At 32.3% G+C, this 22,687-nt stretch overlaps 2 protein-coding genes across 3 annotated transcripts; both read right to left on the reverse strand.

The window, feature by feature from the left end:
- Positions 1-385: 385 nt before the first annotated feature.
- LOC101507813 (NDR1/HIN1-like protein 10) lies at positions 386-1,646 on the reverse strand. 2 transcript variants are annotated; one of them, XM_004497610.4, is made up of 2 exons: positions 1,460-1,646; positions 386-1,337 (listed from the first exon to the last, which is right to left on the reverse strand). In XM_004497610.4, the coding sequence occupies exon 2, from the start codon at positions 1,329-1,331 to the stop codon at positions 585-587; it is 747 nt and encodes a 248-aa protein (XP_004497667.1). In that variant the 5' UTR covers positions 1,332-1,337; positions 1,460-1,646; the 3' UTR covers positions 386-584. The 2 variants fall into 2 exon arrangements, with proteins under 2 accessions (XP_004497667.1, XP_004497666.1); XM_004497609.4 differs by having other exon boundaries at positions 386-1,340.
- A 13,417-nt stretch (positions 1,647-15,063) lies between these two features.
- LOC101507504 (NDR1/HIN1-like protein 3) lies at positions 15,064-15,991 on the reverse strand. Its single transcript, XM_004497608.4, has one exon. The coding sequence runs from the start codon at positions 15,816-15,818 to the stop codon at positions 15,189-15,191; it is 630 nt and encodes a 209-aa protein (XP_004497665.1). The 5' UTR covers positions 15,819-15,991; the 3' UTR covers positions 15,064-15,188.
- Positions 15,992-22,687: the final 6,696 nt, after the last annotated feature.

Genomic DNA, 22,687 nt, shown 5'->3' on the forward strand with positions numbered 1-22,687 from the left:
TTGTAGCTTCTCCTTTGAAGTGAAGTTGTGCTATGAAACCCAATGTTTCCAAACACACTTAATACAAAATTCTCAATTTAACATAATCAAAAGATATTTCAAAATTAAAGTTGATTTCAATTTTCTATCAACATTTACATCACATAAAAAAACACATTTGATTTAAACACTTGAGTAAGGGATGCACAAGCCCTGACTAAAACATGTTGAAAGTCATGATTCTGAAACAGAAATTGAATTTATTTTCACATCAAAATCGAAACAAGTGACAATGACTGAATTGCATACCCAGAATCCTTAACTTCTTCGCAACAAAGAGAAGGAACAGAAAGAACTAACAAAGTAACAAATGTGACAAAAATTGACTAATGAGGACTAAGTAATCTGTAATGTAAAAGAAATACTCGTAAATCAATAGCAACAATAGAAAGATAAATACTAAAAATTAAAACATAACATAAAACCCTCTAGGAGCATAACTACGGTCCAATGAAGAAACTAACAAATATAAAATTCACCTAAAAAATTTATAAAATAAAATAATAACAAGAAAATTGAGGGTTTGAATATGAGATCTGAAAGATCTAACGGAACAACCTCCATTTATAATCCCAATCACAATCAGTAACCTGAAATTCATTACCCAATGAAGTTCCATTCTTGGATTTCAATGGAACCTTCAAATCACAACGAACCTTAGGTTTAACTTTCCCTGTCTTAAACAACCATAATTTAAACCTCACATTAAGCAAAACCTTAACATCAATTCCATAAACTCCATCTTTCATCTCATTATCGAACTCCGAAATCTGATCAGAATTCAAAGGAACAACTTGCTGACCTTTAAAAACAGGATTCAACAAACTCGTATTCTTATGGCGTTGAAAGAACGTTCCAAGCGTTTGTGAACCAAACCTAACATCTTTATAAAACGCAAGCGTTTCAATGTTATCGTAATAGATACCAACTCTTTTGTTAGGGTTTCGGATCGAGATGTTGAGTGCAAGATTGTAGTGAAGTGTATTGTTGTTTGTGAAATTGAATTGAGAAAGCGATGCATCGGTAACAGTGAATTTCAGAACGTTAGGGCGAACGATGAGCCAGAAGAGGAAACCGAGGATTACGACGATGATTATGATTGTGGTTAAGATTTTGCAGATTATGCTTAAGATGAAGTTGAAGATGCAGCCGCAACAGCCTCTGAAGCAACCGCAGATACAGCTGAGACAGCCGCAACAACAACCGTCGTCGTGGCGGCTTGAACGGCGGTGGGATTTCGGCGGCGGAATGGAAGGGCCGTAATAAGCGCCGTTTAATTGATTACCGGCCATGATCTTCTGCTGAGAAGAGAAAATAATTGATTCAAAATTTTCAAGACGTTGGTAAAGTGATTTATAAATAAATATTAAAATATTGATAAGCTTCGTAGAGAAGGGTATAAAGGTAATTTTGTTGTTACCTGTGTAACTTGCAAGTTAGTGCGGCAGTGTAGTGCGAGTATAGCGCGTCAAGGGATAAGAATTTTAACAGAAACCACTGATATTGAGGAAAATATTGTGAAGGAATAAAAGGAAAATATTTGATGAGTACAAGGAAGTTGAATAATTGCGTTTGATTTTAACAACAGATTTCGAATCTTTTGAGTTAGGAGAGATAGATATGAATCAATCTTCAAAATAACGTAAATCTCTATATTTATAATAAAATTAATTAATTGAGATTTCAAGCGTTTTTTTGGCTTTTGGCTTTTGGCTTGGACCAAACTTTCATGAAAAAATCATTTGTACCTAATTTTATTTAAATAGATTTTGTTTTTAGATATAACTTTTCAAACATAATATAAAAAGTTAGATTCACCCGGAAAGATCCTTAAGTTTTATTTATCATTAAAAAAATTGATGATTATATTCATTTGACTCACTATTAGTTTTATTAACTAATATTTACTTTTTAATTTATATATAATTTTAATCTCTACAACTATAATATCTTTTTAAATTTTGTAACTTTTCTGTTTTGATTCTTCACCTTAAAAGATTTTGTGTTTTTGTTTTATTTCAATTTCTTTAATTATAATATTTTTTTAATCAACCTGATAAAATTAAGTTGTGTGATCCAATAAACTAATATTAGTGATTAAACAAATAATTTTAAAATTTGCAGAGACTATTTCTAAAAAGAACTATCTCTAAAAAAAACTTACGGTAAATAATTAACAAATGTTTAAAATACACTATCCACTATAGAATATAGATTATGTGGTTTTATAATTTAAATTTATTGACTTAATTGCAGTTTTGATCTCCTTATTTTAGTTAAATGACTAAAGTAGTTCCCCGTTTTATTTGCTCTCCATTTTTGGTCTACCCACAATTTGATGAAATGTCATTTTTTAAAGCCGCACTACATCATTTATAATTATAGATATCAAGTACAATTTTGCAATACGAAATCTTGATACATGTGATTTAAATAAACGCAAAAAAATGAAATTTTATCAAATTTTGAAACAAAATTTGTTGGTATCAGTGACCTCGCAATAAAGAAAATATATCAGTTTTTGTTACCAAATTAATCAGTATCAAGTGCACAGCGGAATTTAAATTTTGAGGCATGCAAAGTTAGCAATATAGAAAATTAAAGAGAGAGGGTTAGAGAAGAAGACACAGAGATTTATCCTGGTTCGGTTGTTCCACAACAACCTACGTCCAGTCCTGAAAATCCAATCGGATTTCAGATTTTCTTCTCCTTCAATAGAAAGAATCAATTACAGATTGTCCAGTTTCCTCCCTGAAACCTATCTATCTTAATGATCTCTTTCCTATTGAATACCCTCTGATCCTTGTAGATACTCGTCAACCTATCACAGAATCACAGTGCGACTCTTTCTTGTTGAACACTCTTCACCCAAGAAAGTAGCCACCAGTTTCTAGCTGGCTTTCTATCAACCCTTTGATCCTTGTAGACAATCGGCAGCCTAACACAAAATCAAAGTACGACTCTTTCTTGTTGAGACCTCTCACCCAAGAAAGTAGCCACCAGTTTCTAGCTGGATTTTCAACGTTCGTTTTGGTTCAAAGATTTATTACAGAAAGAATAAAAGACGTAAAACAAAAGGGTCTTCAATCTTTATGAATGTTGCTCTTCACAAATCTGGATATTCATGGATTGTTCTTGAGCACATTATCATTTCTCTTAGATTGTCAACAAACTGTATTGAGATCTGTAATCACAATTATGAAGTTGTTAGTTTGTTGCCATGAACCGTTTTTGAGAGCATAAGAGAAATTATGAAAGCTATGAAAAAGTTATGTAAAAGTTCTTAGAAGTTATGAGAATAAAGATTGAAAGACATCTTATATAGTTTCTGAAAAACCAACTACGAAATCGATTTCCCAATCGATTTTGTAAAGTTATAAAATGAGCTAAATCGATTTGCCAATCGATTATCGCGATCTTGGTTTTCTTTAATCTTGAAACTATACAAGCTAATCGATTTACCAATCGATTCTTTAAAACAACACTTTTCAGCAGAACATGTCCAGACCTGTCTAAATCGATTGCCTAATCGATTTCTGGGAAACTGTTTTAATAAAACTATTTTCAATCGATTACTCAATCGATTTGCCAAACTTCAGAGTTCACTGTGTTTTCAACAAGTTTATTTCAATCGATTTGCCAATCGATTGTTTTCAAAACAGTGGCTCAGGTTTTTGATGTCAATCGATTTGTCAATCGATGTGATTCAAAATAGTGATTCAGTTTTAATATCAATCGATTTGCCAATCGATTGTTTTCAAAACAGTGGCTCAGCTATTTGATATCAATCGACTTGTCAATCGCTTTGGTGTCATGTTCCTGAAAAGTTTTTACCTGGTGTTTAGTTCAATCGATTTGCCAATCGATTGCAACCAAACTTTATCAAAATTAAAGTGTTAACAATAGATTGTCCAATCGATTGTATTTGTCACAGGTGAGGTCATTTTTCAAATGATACTTTGTCAATCGATTTGCCAATCGATTTCCTCAGCACTGGAGTGCCACTGTGACTCATCCAATCGATTTACCAATCGATGTGTTACCATCAGGTTTGATTTGTGAAATGTTCAATCGATTTACCAATCGATTACTCTCCAAATCAGAGGCTACTGACTTGTGCAGTTTTCATTTTTAATTAAGCTAATCGATTGCCTAATCGATTGCACATTCACAAACACTTAAGATTTCCTTACACCCTTGTTATGAAATCGATTTCCCAATCGATTTACATATTCAGAATTCAACTTTTGTTGATTTCTTGTGTTCCAAGCAATTTGATCCAAGTGTGTAGGGTTTGATTATGGTTCCTGAAATCTTGCTCAATTCAAATATTAGATTTATCATGCATTGTATGAACATTGTTGAATTATTAATTATGTCAAAATTAGGAATCAAAGGATCAAAATCCAACAATCTCCCCCTTTTTGGCATAATTGACAATTCATACAATTGTAACTTGAGCATATCAAACCATTTCAAAATCATACCAAAGAAACCAATTCATAGCATTAAATATGTACCAATACAGATCATCAGAGCATGTGTCAAAATGTATCAAATCAGCATTACATTATTAAGTATCAGAGCAAAAACAAACAACATCAGATGCTCCCCCTTAATAATGCAACAACAAGCATATTATCAAGTTATCAAGTTATAATTTTTCTCCCCCTTTGTCAATTAAGGCAAAAAGGCAGAAAACAATTCCTCCCCCTATGTTAAAGAACATAAGCATAGGAAATGAAATCATATAACTTGTATATCAGATCAGAACAAAACAAATATGCAACAGATGTAGTATGGCAGTATTTATATGATAACAATTAATACATTTGCTCATACATATATATTAATAAAACATAAAACAGCAAAAACAGCAAGACAACCAAAAATAAGACAACACAAATAAGAAACTTGACCATCTAATCTCCTAAAGTGGGCTGGTTCTCACTATCATCCAGGGGAGAGGTAGAGACCGCTGTATTACCCTCAGCAGGTGTCTCCTCACCGTGAGTCGCAGACCGATCTAGAGGATCTGGCTGTGGTTCCTCAGTTGCTTGTCGACCAATATGCGCTATGTCTTCAAAAGATAGCTTGAGGCCTAGATGCGCTTGAATTGCAGCAACATCCTGAACAACTGATTTCAGGGATGTTTGGATAGATGTCAAGGTAGCTTCCATCCTTGCATTAGACTCTAGTATTTTGGCGTTGTGTTCCATCTGAGCTGCCATAAATTCCATCAGTTTTGAAACAAAGGCAGGAGCCTCAGCTGCTGATTCAGATGCTTGTGGAGGAGTTGGTTCAACATTTGGCATTGGTCTAATCCAAACATTATCTACTTTCTTCAGTTTCATCTGATTCACAATCGCTTCGCCGAAGATAAGTGTAGTCTTTGCAGATTCTTCATTCAACAACGATACCTTGAAGTGCTTGAGAACCTTTGTAACCAACTGCGGATAAGGCAACATGATCTTACTGTGTGAAGCTTCTAACATGTGCCTTAGCACAATCCACGTCCAACTCATCTTAAGTTCCTTGGACAATCCCCATAATAATATAATATCAAGCTTCTGAACAACAGCATGATTTCCTGATCGAGGTACAAGCATTCTTGTTAATGTATACATGAGCATGCGTTGCTGTACCTTCATCTGACCAATTGGCAAAGAGATGGTTTCCACAAAACCATCAACCATGATGTCTTTCACTGCAGTGTGCCTGTCCAGCGATGCTTCCCAACCTTCGTCGGCTGCATCCGCATCAGAACTGCCGTCTATTGATTGTCCATGAAATGGCAATCCTGTCAACTCAGCAAAGTCTTCAAAAGACATTGATAACTTTTTACCTTTAACCTGAGTTTTGAACCCGTCATCAGTGAGCTTGAAATTTGCATAAAATTCTCGTATCAATCTCGGATAGCTGTCCAAAGTAGATGAAAGAAAACCTTCAAGACCATGAAATCTCAGATGATTCTGGAATGTGAAGCCTTCTGTATCAAAGAAACCAAAGTCTAGGGTTCTGCCTTCATGAATTTTCCGTTTAAGAAACTCTGCTGGAATGATAACTTCCACATCCTTCTCTTTAGGTGCTGGAGTTTTCTTAACTAGGGGTGAAGTAACCGGTTTCTTTTTCTTCTGAGCAATTTCTTTCATAGCATCAGCCAACAACTTCTCACTTGGTGGTTCCTTCCTTTTCTTGATCTTTTCTGGAATAGGAGCAGGAGCCTTGCCCTTGTCCTTTGCAAGAATTTTGTGTGTAGGAATCGGAATTCTTTTAGACACAGTAGGTGGCGGTGAGGGAGTTTCACTGGTTGAAGATGATGAAGGTGAAGGAGTATGGGCTTGTGTTTGTTTCACGCGGGCCATGGTTGCAAATAGAGGAGATGAGTGAAGATAGAGTTCAGATATAGTTGCAGATATCAGTTGCAGAGACAGAGGAAGAAGATGAAGCAGAGAAAGAAAATATAGAAATCTGGGTTGAAACAGTGAAGAAATCGATTTAGACCTGTTCGTTTTTATACTTTTACCCTTATCAATCGAGTGCCCAATCGATTGGTTTACCGTTACACCGAATCCTTAATCGATTGTGTAATAATGATGTCCAACGGCTAGTAAAAAAGTACGCAACGGTCATTTTCCTAATCGATTCCCAAATCGATTTTCCGTGTTACTTAATCGATGTCCAAATCGATTGTCCCAAAAGTCAAATACTGAACACTTAATCAATCGATTTCCAAATCGATGCTCGGGATTGTTACAAAAATATTTTCCACAAAATCTGAAGTCTGGGCTAACCAAATCGATTCCCAAATCGATTCTTTAAACAAACAAAGAGCAAACTCGAAATCGATTACTCAATCGATTTAATCCCAAACAAAACTTCTGATTAACTGCCATTGACTCTTTTTCTCTGTCATCAACACAACTATGTTGACCAATCTTTCTTCATTTAATCTTCATTTAATGTTAAAGACAAGATTCTCATACTTGTCTCATTTCACGTGTCTTGAGCATCCACTTTCAAATATCAATCTTGCTTGGTGGATGTCAAGTACACCTGCAAAAACATAATTAATTTTTGGATCTAGGTACCCAATTCAGATTGGGTCCTGGGGGGTCAGTCTTAAACACAGATTCTTTTGCTATCCAAACTTGCTTCCATCCTTGATTGGCTAATTTTTTAAATTTGCAGTTAGACACAAAATGTCCCTTTCTACAACAGAAATGACATTTGCCATCAAAGGATGAATGGTGATTTGGCTTAGTAAAGATATCATACATATTCTTAGCAATAAAAGATTTTTGACCATGTTTGACATTTCTGGTTTGCATATAACCAATACCAGATCTGTTTTTATTTTTTCTTTTGACATGCATATTTGGTGTATATCCTAAACCAGATTTTTCATAAACATGTCTTTGATTGCTAAGCATGACATTCAGCTTATCTTTACTATTTGCAAAATTTAATAAATCAGATTTTAAAGATGCAATAGTATCTTCAAGTTCAATGCACTTTGCAGATTTTTCTTGTGAATCCTTTTTCAGTTGTTCACATAAATTTTCAATTTCTTTGTGTTCAACATTCATTTGTTCAAGCATTTTCTTTGTGCTTAACAACTGTTTTATGGATTTCACATAATCATCATGCAATTCATTGAAAGCTTCTTGAAGCTCATCATATGTTGGATTAAATTGCGAACTAACCTCACTGTCAGATTCTGAATTAGTGTGAGCCATGAGACATAAATTCACTTTTTCTTCATCCGAAGAGGCAGAGGACTCATCGTTATCGTTGTCACTCCATGCAATATATGCTCTTTTGGCTTTGTGAGCTCTATTCTTGTTCTTCAGTTTGTAGCATTCCGACTTTGTGTGACCAATCTTACCACATTCGTAGCATGTAACTGTCTTGATGTCACTAGTCTTAGAGCTGGATGGTTTTCTGAATTTGTTATCTTTCTTCTTCAGAAACTTCTTAAATTTCTTGACAAGTGATTCGATTTCAGTCTCTTCTTTTTCACTGCTGGATCCATCTGAGTAGCTATCGGATTCAGGTTTAGATTGCCTTGCTTGAACCTTCAGAGACAAACTTTTCTTTTTCCTGCTTTCCATTTCCGATTCGTCCAGCATTATCCACATCTTTTCCTAGTGCATGCAGGTTGTTGACTATGTGTGTGAATCTGGTTTGCAAATCGCTGATTGACTCTTCTTTCTTCATGCTAAATAATTCATATTCGTGCATGAGCGTATTCACACGAGCTCTCTTAACATCAGTAGTACCTTCGTGAGTTTCTTGGAGGATGTCCCACATCTCTTTTGCTGACTTGCAATTGGACACTCTAAAGAACTCTTCTGCACATAGGGCGGACGTGATGATGTTCTTAGCCTTCGCATTGAAACCAACCTTCTTCTTGTCATCATCTGACCAGTCGGCTCTAGGCTTGATAATCATTGAGTTGTCAGTTCCTGCAATCTTGGGAATGTACGGACCGTTTTCAACAGCATCAAGGATATCTATGCCACTTGCTTCCAGAAATATGAGCATTCTTTGCTTCCAGTACATGTAGGCTGTACCGTTGAAAGCTGGTGGTCGAGCTAACGAAGCGCCTTCTCCCAGAACGTCAGTTGAGGCCATCTTCTTATAAGTTTTACCTCTCAAGAAGTTGGCTCTGATACCAATTGTTGGTATCAGTGACCTCGCAATAAAGAAAATATATCAGTTTTCGTTACCAAATTAATCTGTATCAAGCGCACAGCGGAAATTAAATTTTGAGGCATGCAACGTTAGCAATATAGAAAATTAAAGAGAGAGAGTTAGAGAAGAAGACACAGAGATTTATCCTGGTTCGGTTGTTCCACAACAACCTACGTCCAGTCCTGAAAATCCAATCGGATTTCAGATTTTCTTCTCCTTCAATAGAAAGAATCAATTACAAAGATTTTCCAGTTTCCTCCCTGAAACCTATCAATCTCTAATTATATCTTTCCTATTGAATACCCTCTGATCCTTGAAGACACTCAGCAGCCTATCACAGAATCAAAGTGCGACTCTTTCTTGTTGAATCCTCTCAACCAAGAAAGTAGCCACCAGTTTCGAGCTGGCTTTTCTTGCGTTCTATTTCGTTCAAAGTTTTATTACAGAAAGAATAAAGATTGTAAAACAAAAGGGTCTTCAATCTTTATAAATGTTGCTCTTCACAAATCTGGATATTCATGGATTGTTCTTGAGCACATTATCATTTCTCTTAGATTGTCAACAAACTGTATTGAGATCTGTAATCACAATTATGAAGTTGTTAGTTTGTTGCCATGAACCGTTTTTGAGAGCATAAGAGAAATTATGAAAGTTAGGAAAAAGTTATGTAAAAGTTATGTAAAAGTTTTTAGAAGTTATGAGAATAAAGATTGAAAGACATCTTATATAGTTTCTGAAAAACCAACTACGAAATCGATTTCCCAATCGATTTTGTAAAGTTATAAAATGAGCTAAATCGATTTGCCAATCGATTATCGCGATCTTGGTTTTCTTTAATCTTGAAACTATACAAGCTAATCGATTTACCAATCGATTCTTTAAAACAACACTTTTCAGCAGAACATGTCCAGACCTGTATAAATCGATTGCCTAATCGATTTCTGGGAAACTGTTTTAATAAAACTATTTTCAATCGATTACTCAATCGATTTGCCAAACTTCAGAGTTCACTGTGTTTTCAACAAGTTTATTTCAATCGATTTGCCAATCGATTGTTTTCAAAACAGTGGCTCAGGTTTTTGATGTCAATCGATTTGTCAATCGATGTGATTCAAAATAGTGATTCAGTTTTAATATCAATCGATTTGCCAATCGATTGTTTTCAAAACAGTGGCTCAGCTATTTGATATCAATCGACTTGTCAATCGCTTTGGTGGCAAGTTCCTGAAAAGTTTTTACCTGGTGTTTAGTTCAATCGATTTCCCAATCGATTGCAACCAAACTTTATCAAAATGAAAGTGTTAACAATAGATTGTCCAATCGATTGTATTTGTCACAGTTGAGGTCATTTTTCAAATGATACTTTGTCAATCGATTTGCCAATCGATTTCCTCAGCACTGGAGTGCCACTGTGACTCATTCAATCGATTTACCAATCGATGTGTTACCATCAGGTTTGATTTGTGAAATGTTCAATCGATTTACCAATCGATTACTCTCCAAATCAGAGGCTACTGACTTGTGCAGTTTTTCATTTTAATTAAGCTAATCGATTGCCTAATCGATTGCACATTCACAAACACTTAAGATTTCCTTACTCCCTTGTTATGAAATCGATTTCCCAATCGATTTACATAGTCAGAATTCAACTTTTGTTAATTTCTTGTGTTCCAAGCAATTTGATACAAGTGTGTGTGATTGAATTGGTGTTCCTGAAATTTTGCTCAATTGAAATATTAGATTTATCATATTAAGTATGAACATTGTTGAATTGTGAATTATGTCAAAATTAGGAATCAAAGGATCAAAATCCAACAAAATTATGTTTGAGGAACCAAAATTGAGGAGAAATAAAATAGGAGACTACTTTCGCAATTAAACTAAAATAAAAAGATCAAAACTACAATTAAATCAAACTTATTTTATTCAAATTTAAAGCATTGTTGACCATTGACTCTGATGCTTGGACCAATCTTTAAAAATGAAATAGTAAAAAGCCATAATTAAATTAAATACTTTACCATTTAATATTATTACTCCTCTCGAAGCAAAACTTTCTAATTATGATATTTTATTATAATAGTTATTACATTAATTATTTATTGAAACTACAGACTTATTTTAGAAAATAAGAGAATTAATAAGTAGTATTTTTAAAACAATGATATATAATATAGGTGAATTAGCGGGGCTTATATTTAAGATAAAAAATTTATGATGATTTTTGCTTCTAGATAATACTAGAGGGAGTATAACATAGAGGAAACTTAAATAAACTATTGGTAATTAATTATTTAATTTATCAAAAAAACAATGATCAGAACTTTTTCTTTAACAATATAATTTTTAATCTAAATTTAAATTTTAAAACAAACAACACAAATATTAAAAGCAGGGCGATTCTAGAACTCCATAAATTAGGAGCTCGACTAAAAAATTATAACAAATTTTACGTATAATTAAATTAAAATACTGATTTTTTTGAAAAAAACAATAGTAAAATAATGTAATAGTATTATTAGTGTAAAATATTCAATGACTCTGCTGATAATTAATATAATTGACCAATTTTAATGGAGTATTGTCTTTCAACAACAATTTTTTTATTTATAATACTTAAATTTGAGATATTATTTAAAAAAATTGATTTTAATTCCACTGTAATGAATGTAATGTTTCTAACAAAATAGTTAAACAATATATACTAGATAACTATTAAACAATATATATACTCAATCTATTTTCATTATGAAAAAAAGTTGAGCTAATAAAAATTAATATATTTGACTTAAAATTTGTACTAAATATATTTGTTTATCCGTTTTTTTTTATATTTAATATAAGAGGAAACATGTAATAGTAATAAATGCAGTAATTATTTAATAATAAATGCAATAGTAATGAATTTTTTTAAAAGAAAAATACAAATGTATGATTATATTATATTTTTAATTTTAAAAAAAATAAATACTACCATAATTAACTTACATAATTATATTTCTTAAATAAAAATCTAAGACAATTTAATATTATCAACATTTAAGGTTAAAATTTATGCTATTAGAATGCTTATCGCTTAATATGTATATATATTGGCTAAAAGAATTATATATATATATATATATATATATGATCTACATGAAAGAGGGGTGTCTCTGCCATGCGTGCTCCATGTAGGTCCGTCTCCTATTAAAAATATAATCCTTTATATTAACATAACATAGGTATTTATAAAAATGAAATAAGCTAATAAATAAAACATAATAAATTTGTGTCTACCACTACAACACACAATGACATTGAAATGAAATATTAAATTAATTAAAATTATTTATTATTTAGATTAACAATAATAGTTGAACTGTTATTGTAACGAAATAAATAAATAAAGAACACTAAATAATTGATACAAATAATATAAATACAAAGTTATAAATCAATACGCGTTGCTTCTCTTATATAAATATGAATTTTTTTTTTATTATTACCTCAATTTTTATACCCACGTAACAAGGTGTTACATCAGACTTTCTAGTGAAAATTCTTTTGTTTAATGCCTGAAAGAATTTCTAAAATCCTTTCTAGTAGGGGGTTGTTTGTGAATGATAACAACAATTTGAAATTGTTCATCTAAAATCATTCCTTCAAAGATGATATCATGAGCTATCTCATAAATATATAGGATTGAGTCTCCACAGATTTGTCATCGGTTATCTGATACTTAAGATAGTGGCTCATAGTATACCTTTTAGCCTTTGCTTCCTCGATATTATATTTTTTTCTCTTCAAAACATCCTAAATATCTCTAGCAGTATTGTTGGAACTGTAGTAATCATACAAATCATCGGCAAGTCCATTAAGAATATAATTCTCACAAAGGTAATCATTATTTTCCCAGAGATAATTCAACAACTTTCTTATCCTTTTCTATTTGTCCACTTATTTCTAGAAATTGAAATATTATCGTTTAAAATGTTGGCAACCTTTTTCATAGTTAAGAAAAATAACATCTTTTGTTGTCATCATTTGAAGTGACATCACTCAAATCGTACAATTTGTTGAAATAAGAAATAACCGAACCATATCTAGTAATTTCTTCGACAAATGTGGTAGAAAGAAAAATCTTCAAGTTGTTGTTTTTGAGTTTCGAAAAACAACTTTGTAAAATAATTTTCAGCCATCGAAGATGTTACCGTGTTGAGTCACATATTAGGTTGCTCTCTTTAAGATGTTTTATTGTATTGCCCAAAATTATGCAAGGTAAACTATCAACCACGATGACCCCATGATAAAACAACTCAATTAGATTATATTAGTATTCTAGTGTATCTTAGAGAACTGTTCTAGAATTACAACGTCTAAATATGACGGTTAATGCCACCTTTAATATGGTATTATGATCAATTGAAAACCTGAAGGGAATTTTTTTTCGGTAAAGGGACAAAAAGAAAATTTGGTGCGAAACAGAAAAAGCAAGAAGAGAGAAAACTCAAATTTATTTCGGAGTTTTGGTGTGATTTGTGAACTGAGTGAACCCTCTATTTGTAGAGGAATTTTACATTTGATATGAGCAAGTTCCGCAAGAGCGATTTTTGACCAATTCTCTAAAAAGGAATCGATCAACAAAAAACTAACATGCAACATAGGAGGGAGGTGGGGGAAGACTCGATCACGTGAAAACTAGCAAGGAGAAGTGAAATTGAAAGGAGGACTCAATCAACACAAAAAATGTGTAAAAAAAAAATTTACGGAGAAAGAAAATCACATGCATTGAAAAATAAATTTTGTGTGCTTTAATAAATAATACAACCCTAGCTTTGCCAAGACTAGACAACAACACATGTAGTGCTCCATTTAAGCGTATTCTCAAGCTTTGACAAAATTGGGTAAGACTTGATTGGTTTGAGAGAAATAAAAAAGAGAGTTAAAGAAGAGAGAAGTCGAAGTGAAATGATAAACTTCTCTTACTTGGTTTCCAAGAGGTAGAAAAAGACCCAAAATTTGTGGGCTCTACATCTTTTAGCTTTCTTCTCTCCATTGCTGAGAAAACAAGAAGAAATGTGTTTTTTTTTTTTTTTGCTTTCTCAACTTGTCCTTGTGATCGATCGATTATTGTTTTTGTGAATGCAAACCATTTTGTGTTCTTCTGATTTTGCATCACAACATCTACTCCAGTGCATTTATTAATTTAATTTAATTATTTATTAAACTATCAAACTTTTTCTAGCACAATTAATGAATGTTAATTTAATTTATTAGAATTCTAAATATTATTTGACTTTAATTCAACTATCAGACTTTTTTCATGGGGATTCGACTATTAGACTTCAATATTACATAAGCATCATATAATTAATTAATAGATTTGCAATAAAAAATTAATAATTAAACCTGAAGTTTAATTAATTATCTCAAATAATTATAAATTTAAATCAATAAAAAAATTAAATTATTCTAATTAATTAAACTAGAAAGATAGTAAGTTAAATAATTTAATAAAAAATTTAATTAAATTCAAACAAAAAATAAATTAACTTTCATGGAAGGTTTAGGAGTATTATCATATTTTAAAAAATAATCAACACTTCTCTCTTTTCTATTTCTTTCATTTTTCTCTTGTATCAAACAATACTTCAAATCTACTTTATTTCTTACTTATTTTGCACATATTTATCTCTTATCATACTATTTCTCATCTCTTTCTCTCTTTTGATCACTTTCTCCTTGTAACCAAACATTATTAGTTATGTAGGACTTCTTCATTTTTTTCTTCTTTACGTTCTTCAATTCACAGAACACTAACTCTATTCCAACCCTTAGTTTTTGAAGTAGCGTCAAACGTTTAAGTTCGTACCTTTGCATAATAAATAAGACTCAAATTCAACAAAAATGATTTACGGTTTTAAACTCTATCTCTAACGTTAAATTTATGCACAATATTTTCGTCTTTATATTTGTTCACCCGATTCTATGATCCTTATATTATGTGCATGTCAACATTGATGCCGATCCTGATTTGATATCACTTGCTGTCAGCATTAGTTATAATTGTCCATAGTCAGTTATCATAATTCCTTTCCTCTTATACGATTCTCGTGTATTTATGTCTAGCTTGATCTTAGGTTCCAATTGATAAACAATCATATGTATATTTAGGTGTGTTATGTGAATGAAGTACACATAACATTCGTCATCATTCTAATTCTTGACTAATAATTTGTTCTTTGGTCTCTCAAGGGAGGCAGTGGAAATCCCTATGTGAAGTTAGCCATGGTTAAAATGCGCTAATTTTCACACCACGTTAGCCACAATCATAATCGTGTAAAATTTCAAACAAATGATCCAAAATATTATTAAGAAAAACAAAAGGCACTTGTACCAAAAAAACAAAACAAAACAAAATGCACAAACAACAAATCAAGAACTAAGCGATACACGTGAAATGAAAACCCTCAAAAAGTAACGTCGCACGTGGTGGGTTCAAACACATTAAAGACCTTTGTCCCATTAGAACCAAACGGAACATCAAGTCCACATTTAATATTCCCCTTAGTATACCCACCAATAAAATCACCAAGCCTGAACCTAATCGTAAAGTATAGTTTCACATCAATCCGAAAAATCCCATCTTTCTTATCCCGTTCAAAATCAGAACCCATATTTTGATCGAAAACCACAACACGTTTCCCGGAAAAAACGCCGTTCATACTGTTCGTACTTTTCGTGTATTGACGAAATGAATTTAACCACGTTATAACGTCCGTTGAAGCGAACCTTGTTCCATCGTACGACACGTGTCCCTCCACTTTATCGTAGTAGATGTTGAGTTTTTTGTTTGGGTTACGAGCCGTGAAGTTGAGTACGAGGTTGTAACGGAGGGTGTTGTTGTTGTTAAGGTAGTTGAATTGCGTGAGTTTGGCTTCTTTGACACTGAATTTGAAAGCGCGTGGTTGAACGATTAGCCAAATAATGAGGATTATGAGAACAACGAGGATTATGATTGCTATTAGGAGCTTCCAAATTATGTTGAAGAGGCAGCAACAACATCTTCTACTGCGGTTGTTGGGTTGTGCCACTGCCATACAAATATTTTGAGCTTTTTTGTATGTTTATAAAATTGAGTAAGTGGTGTCACTGTTTTTTCTTTTGAGAAAAGTTAGGCCTTGTGCCTTTTTAATGTTTGGATTTGAGTGAAGGAAAAGAAAAATGAAGTGTTTTGTGGTGAATGGAAGGAGAGGGGGTATATATAAGTATGAAAATAATATAATTAAGGGCGTTGAAAAATCTATTGAAACTTCAGAACATGTGTGCGCTTTTATTAATGTTATCCACTTTAATCTACATTAATTGAAACATAAAGAAAAATAATATAAAAATGAGAGCTGATACATGGTTTTGTTTTATAAATTACTCAATTGGTAACAATAACAACATCCGTATCCGAGATTTGAGTTGGAAATTAAATTTTATTTTTCACACTTTAATCCGTTTAACTAAACAAATTTCACGTACACTACGCCAAAAATAATATTTTATAGTGTATTTTTTACACCGCTTTTTAATTAAAAACGTTGTTGTATAATATTTTAAAATTAATGAAGAATACAATAACGTTTTTCTGACAAGTGTTTTTGCAAAAACGCGGTTGTAGGGTTATAATGTTTACATTGTTTTTGCTGAAAGCGCTGTTGTAGGGTCACTAGCGCTTTCACATAATGTTTACAGTGTTTTTTAGAGCCCTTTGTATACACGCGATGTAAAATATAGTACTCTCATATTATGTTTACAACGCTTTTAAAGCGCATTTACATAATAACAAGGTCTTTTAGAACACTTTGTTTATAAACACTATAAAATGATGAATATTTAATAAAAAATCATTTCCTTTAAATAAATAAAAATATATTTAATAGGTTATCTCTCTAATCCTACGAACACTCCTCTATTGTGCATCCTCTTTTTGCTAAACCCTTTTCTACTGCTCCTCTACTGTGCACGAATTTCTACTGAGTGATTGTTGTCTCAAGTACTATATTTATTAATTTGTTGTTTTCACTATATCTGATAAACTGTTACCTGATAAATCATATAAAATGTTACCTAATAGTAGATGACATAACCTTGATAAATCATATAAATTGTTACCTGATAAATCATATAAAATATGTTATTTTTTGAATTTTGTTCGATCTGTTCTATTTTGAAATCAGACTTGTATGCATAACCTTGGACCTTGATTTCCATTTTCCAATATTTGACTATATATACTATTGATTGGTATAGTGTTATTAATAGCTTATCATTTGCGTAACACTGCATTCATATAGGTCATATAAAATGGACCGAAAATTGATGTTTGTCAATCGATTGTCAAAAGAGAATGAAAATAGAGTGACGGAGTTTGTTGAGTTTGCATTGAAGAATGCAAAAGGCCCAAATAGAATCATTTGTCCTTGTTTAAAATATTGTTTTGGAAAATGCGTTAGAGAAGATCAATTGGAAGGACATTTAGTATGACATGGAAATTGATCAAAGCTATACATGTTGGATAAGACATGGTGAGAAAAAAAAAGGAACACTAATTTTGAGAATGGTTCGACATATGATTCAAATGATTTCGACACAAATACATATGAGCATAAATGGGTTGAGGAGATTGCCAGAGCAGTTGAAGAAGATCTTCGGGATTGTCCTAAAATGTTTGAGAGTTTGTTAAATGATACAGAGAAACCATTATATAATGGTTATACTAAATTCACAAGATTGTCGGTGATATTAAAGTTGTACAACTTAAAAGCGATTAATGGATGGTTTGATAAAAGCTTCATATAACTATTACCACTCCTAAAAGATATGTTACCAGATGATAATGAACTTCCCAATCGAACCTACGAGGCTAAACGAATTTTATGCTCTATTTGTATGAGTTACGAAAGGATTCATGTGTGTCCTAACAATTGCATTTTATTTCAAAACGAATATGAATTACTAAAGGCGTGTCCGAAATGCAATGTCTCTAGATATAAGAAGAAATAATCTACTTCAGCAAAAGTCGTGTGGTATTTTTCTATAATACCAAGATTTAGGCACATCTATCGCAGTGAAGAAGATTCAAAATATTTGACATGGCTTGTAGATGAAATAATTAGAGATGAAAAGTTTCAACACCTTGCAGATTCTCCACAATGGGCAAAAATTAATCACGACTATCCTGATTTCAGGAGAGAGTCAAGAAATATACGACTTGCACTTTCTAATGATGGAATGAATCCACATGATCTTCAAAGCATCTCACACAACATGTGGCCTGTTATTTTGTTGATTTGTTTACCTCCATGGTTAGGTATGAAGCGTAAGTTTACGATGTTTTCTCTGTTAATTTCTGGACTCAAACAATCGGGGAATGATATCGACGTATACTTAACTCATTTCATTGAAGATTTAAAAAATATATGGGAGACAAGTGTGGAAGTTTATGATGAGTATAAGAAAAAATGTTTCAATTTGAGGGTTACGTTGTTCGACACAATTAATTATTTTCCAACATATGATAATTTATTAGGATATAACATTAAAGATCAGTGTGCATGTCCTATATGTGAAGATAGTACATATTGGATGCGATTGAAACCCTGTAAAAAGAACGCATTTCTTGGACATCGTAGATTTTTACCTTTTAGTCATCAGTATCGTGGGTGGAGAAATGCACTCAATGGAAAATCAGAGAAATGTATTGCTCCTTTAGCATTGACTGGATATCAAATATTTTAAAAAGTACAAGGTTTGATCAATAAATTTGGAAAACCTTTTGCGGGAGAACTTGTCAAAATTAGGTGGAAGAAAAAGTCAATTTTCTTTGAATTGCCATATTGGAAGTCATTTTATATAAGATATTTTCTCGATGTGATGTATATTGAAAAAAAATGTATTTGATAGTGTTATTGCTATGTTACTCAATGTTCCAGGAAAGTCTAAGGATGACATCAATGCAAGATTGGACTTGGTCGATATGGAAATAAGAAATGAATTGGGTCTCGGAAAGAAAGGAAATCACACATATCTACCTCCAACCGCTCATACTCTATCTAGAAAGGAAAATAAATATTTTATGTAAATTTCTACATGAAGTTAAAGTTCCAGAAGGATACTTTTCAAACATTAAAAATTTAGTTTGTATGAAAGACCTCAAGTTAAATGGTTTGAAGATCCATGATTGTCATGTTCAATTGGAGCATTTGCTACTAATAGGTATATTCGTTCCATTTTACTTGAAAAAGTTCGACGAGCCATAGCTAAATTATGTTTCTTCTTCAGGGAAATTTGTAGTAAAGTGATCGATCCTCAGAAATTACCGACATTGCAGAGAGAAATTGTTGTTACTTTGTGTGAGCTTGAAATGTATTTCCCACCCTCGTTTTTTGATATAATGGTTCACCTTAGTGTTCATCTTGTTAAGGAGACACAACTTTATGGGACGTCTTATATGAGATGGATGTATCCGATAGAACGATATATGAAAATATTAAAAGGGTACGTAAAAGGTTATATTGTTGAACGGTACATTGTCAAAGACAATGCTGAATTTTGTACTAAATATTTATCCAATGTTGAATCCATAGGGCTTCCTATGTCACATCATTCGGGAAAAATAACAGGAGAATGGATAATAGGAAAGAAAGTAATGACTATATCATGGACAAAATAGGAGTATACACAATTATATGTTCTGCACAATGATGATGAGGTTCAGTTGTATGTTACAATACACATGGATCAATTATCTAGTTTGAACATCAATAGAAATTAAAATTGGATAACACGAGAGCACAATCGAAGTTTTATAACATGGCTAAAAAATCACATTAACTCAAAGTTTGATATAGACCCCGGTTCAATTTCACAGAGATTGAGGTGGCTAGAAAATGGTTCCATTGTACATGTCTTTTCTTACACCGGTTATGTAATTAACGGCTACACACTTTATAACAAAGAACAAGATAATTAAAACAATATGCAAAATAGCGGAGTCACTCTCGCAGCTAAAGTGATGCATATCTTAAGTGGAAAAGACAAAAACCTAATATATACAAATCTATCATATTTTGGGGTTATCGAACACATATGGGAGTTAGATTACACAATGTTTCTTGTTCCCATATTAGGTTGCAAGTGGATCGATAATAATAATGACGTTCAGATTGATGAGTCAAGGTTCTTGCTTGTTGATTTTAATAGGGTGAGATACAAAGATGAGCCTTTTATTTTAGCGTCGTAAGCTCAACAAATGTTTTATGCCACTGATCATGCTGATGATAAATGGTCCATTGTCCTATCGAGCAATAAAATAAGTGATGATAACAATAACGATGAAGATGTTGGTAATGATATTTTCTTTGCGACATCACAACCACGTGAAGTTGATTCAATTGATAATGGTTTACATCTTAGAGATGATCATGATGAGGGAATTTAGATAAATCAATCGTTTCGTATCATTAAAGGGCAAACACATGTGAATCTCACCAGGAAAAGAAGAAGGACATCTTAAGGTGTTTAAGTGTTTTATATAAGCCATGTAATCTAAACTCATCATGTAATTTATACTAAGTTCATGTAACTTGAACTGCTAGAACTAATTTCATGTAATTTATGCTTAGCAATCTGTTTGACCTGCCAGAAGTGAGCATTTAACATTTAGTTTGAACTGTATTTGATTTTCTGCTTATACTGATTTTCTGCTTCGACTGAACTTGAACTTGAAAAAGCTACGTTTAGCTGGGCATTTTCCTTGAACTTGAACTGATCCCAATTTGAACTGAGAATGTAAAAGTAGTATAAGAAGCACGCTATATATGCACCTATTACAACGCTTTTCTAATAAAAGCGTTGTAAAACTAGTCTAAGAGAAGCGCTGAACGGTCTATATTTATACCTATTACAACACTTTTTTTATTTTAAATAACGATGTTGTATCTTTTAACAACACTGTATACTACAACGCTTAAAAGATATGTAAAAGGCTTAAAAAAGCGTTGTAAAATGCTATTTTTGACGTAATGTATAATCACATGATCAAATATACCGTGTTTAGGCACATAAATAAAAGAAATATATTTTCTAATAATAATAACAAATTTACTTTTACTTTTTTTTTAATTACTATTTAAAACAAATGTATCTTTTGTATGTATACTTATTTATATTAATAACATACAAGACTAACACATGTATAATCACTCCGCTATATGAAATAAAAGTAATACCAAAGAAAGATAATAGTAATAATATACGTAGTAAAAAAAAAAAATAATAAACCACTATCTTGGTTTTTGAATGTACATTGCGATTTTATTTTAGTCTCTTACATAATTAAAAATTCAAATTAGTATTTGACTTAACCAAACGTTTGTCAGTTTTGTCTCAAATGTAAAACTGATTGTTAATGTGTTGTCATAAACGATTACATGACATCTAACGTGTTACTGTCTCTTCCACATGTTTATTCAACAAGACAGAGACCAAAATGATAGTAAATTCAACATGGTTTCCAAAAAAGCTCTTCATCTTTTTCATTTTATTTTCATCTTCTCTAACCCAAAAATTGTGCCCCCAATTTCTCTATTAAATGTCTATGAAGTGCTTCATCATTTGCTAGTTTCTCCAACTTTATTCCTCTCCAAAACTTCCTAATTGTAGCTACTCTTAGAAAATTTTATCTTTTCTCTCCTCTTTTTGTCTTCCAATTTCAGTATTCTCCTTTTTGAAGGTGTAAAATCCATATGAGATGGAAAAGAGAAGGAAAAAAAGGGATGAGTATCAAATGTAGAGAGAATAAAAGATGGATGAAGTTACAATTGAAAAATTGAAATCTTAGAAAACAAACTACCCACTGCTATCATGGACAAAGTCTTGAAAAAATTGATTCTTTTTTGTGTGGATATGATGAATTTGTGAATTCTTTTTTGAACGAATCTTAACTGGTTTTTAGGTTTTGTCTCAATGTTGTGCTATTTATTTGGTAAAAGAATATATTTCTAAATTAGTAATTTTATTTAGATTGTATTGAATGCGACAACAATTAATGGAGAACAAAAATAAATATTTTTGTTCTTAAGGGGGATAATGATTTAGTGGCATAGAAAATCAAACTTGCCATTTTTTTTTGGATTTTAAATATGTTTATGGGGAATTTGTTGACAAAAAAGAGTTTGTTTAGACGTCATTTTAAATTTATTTTCATTTTAGTCCATGTCTAGTTAAATATACATGTGGAAGTGAGAATGATACATCATACTATACTATCTTATACATGTATAGGTCATTCAATTAACAAATGTAACATAAAAGTTAATGTTATAATGTTTGGATGAATAGGAGATTATTTTGAATTTTTTTATTAAATTAAACTAAAATATAAATGCTCTACTCAGATACTAAAATTATAATTTACTCAAATTATAAGAATTCATTTCGATGTCCACTTTAGCTGTTGACACATTGGACCATGAATTATAAGGAGTTCAGATCCCCTCCATTTCTTTTCCTCCATTTCTTGTCAAGTTTGTTCTTTAGATGAGTGACACGTGGCAACTAAAATTTTAATGGTTGAGATCTTATCAAATACAAAAAATCTGTTTTAATTAATTAAAATAAAAACATAAATAAAACCCCTTTTTCTTCCTCCCTTCGCCGCCCCTCCTATCGCACTCCTTCCTCCCTTCGCCGCCCCTCCTCCTATCGCACTCCTTCCTCCCTTCGCCGCCCCTCCTCCTATCGCACTCCTTCCTCCCTTCGCCGCCCCTCCTCCTATCGCACTCCTTCCTCCCTTCGCCGCCCCTCCTCCTATCGCACTCCTTCCTCCCTTCGCCGCCCCTCCTCCTATCGCACTCCTTCCTCCCTTCGCCGCCCCTCCTATCGCACGTTCACCTTTCGTCCTCGCGTGGTTCACCTA

The sequence above is a fragment of the Cicer arietinum genome, chromosome 4 (genome assembly GCF_000331145.2).
Source record: "Cicer arietinum cultivar CDC Frontier isolate Library 1 chromosome 4, Cicar.CDCFrontier_v2.0, whole genome shotgun sequence".
Lineage (NCBI taxonomy): Eukaryota > Viridiplantae > Streptophyta > Magnoliopsida > Fabales > Fabaceae > Cicer > Cicer arietinum.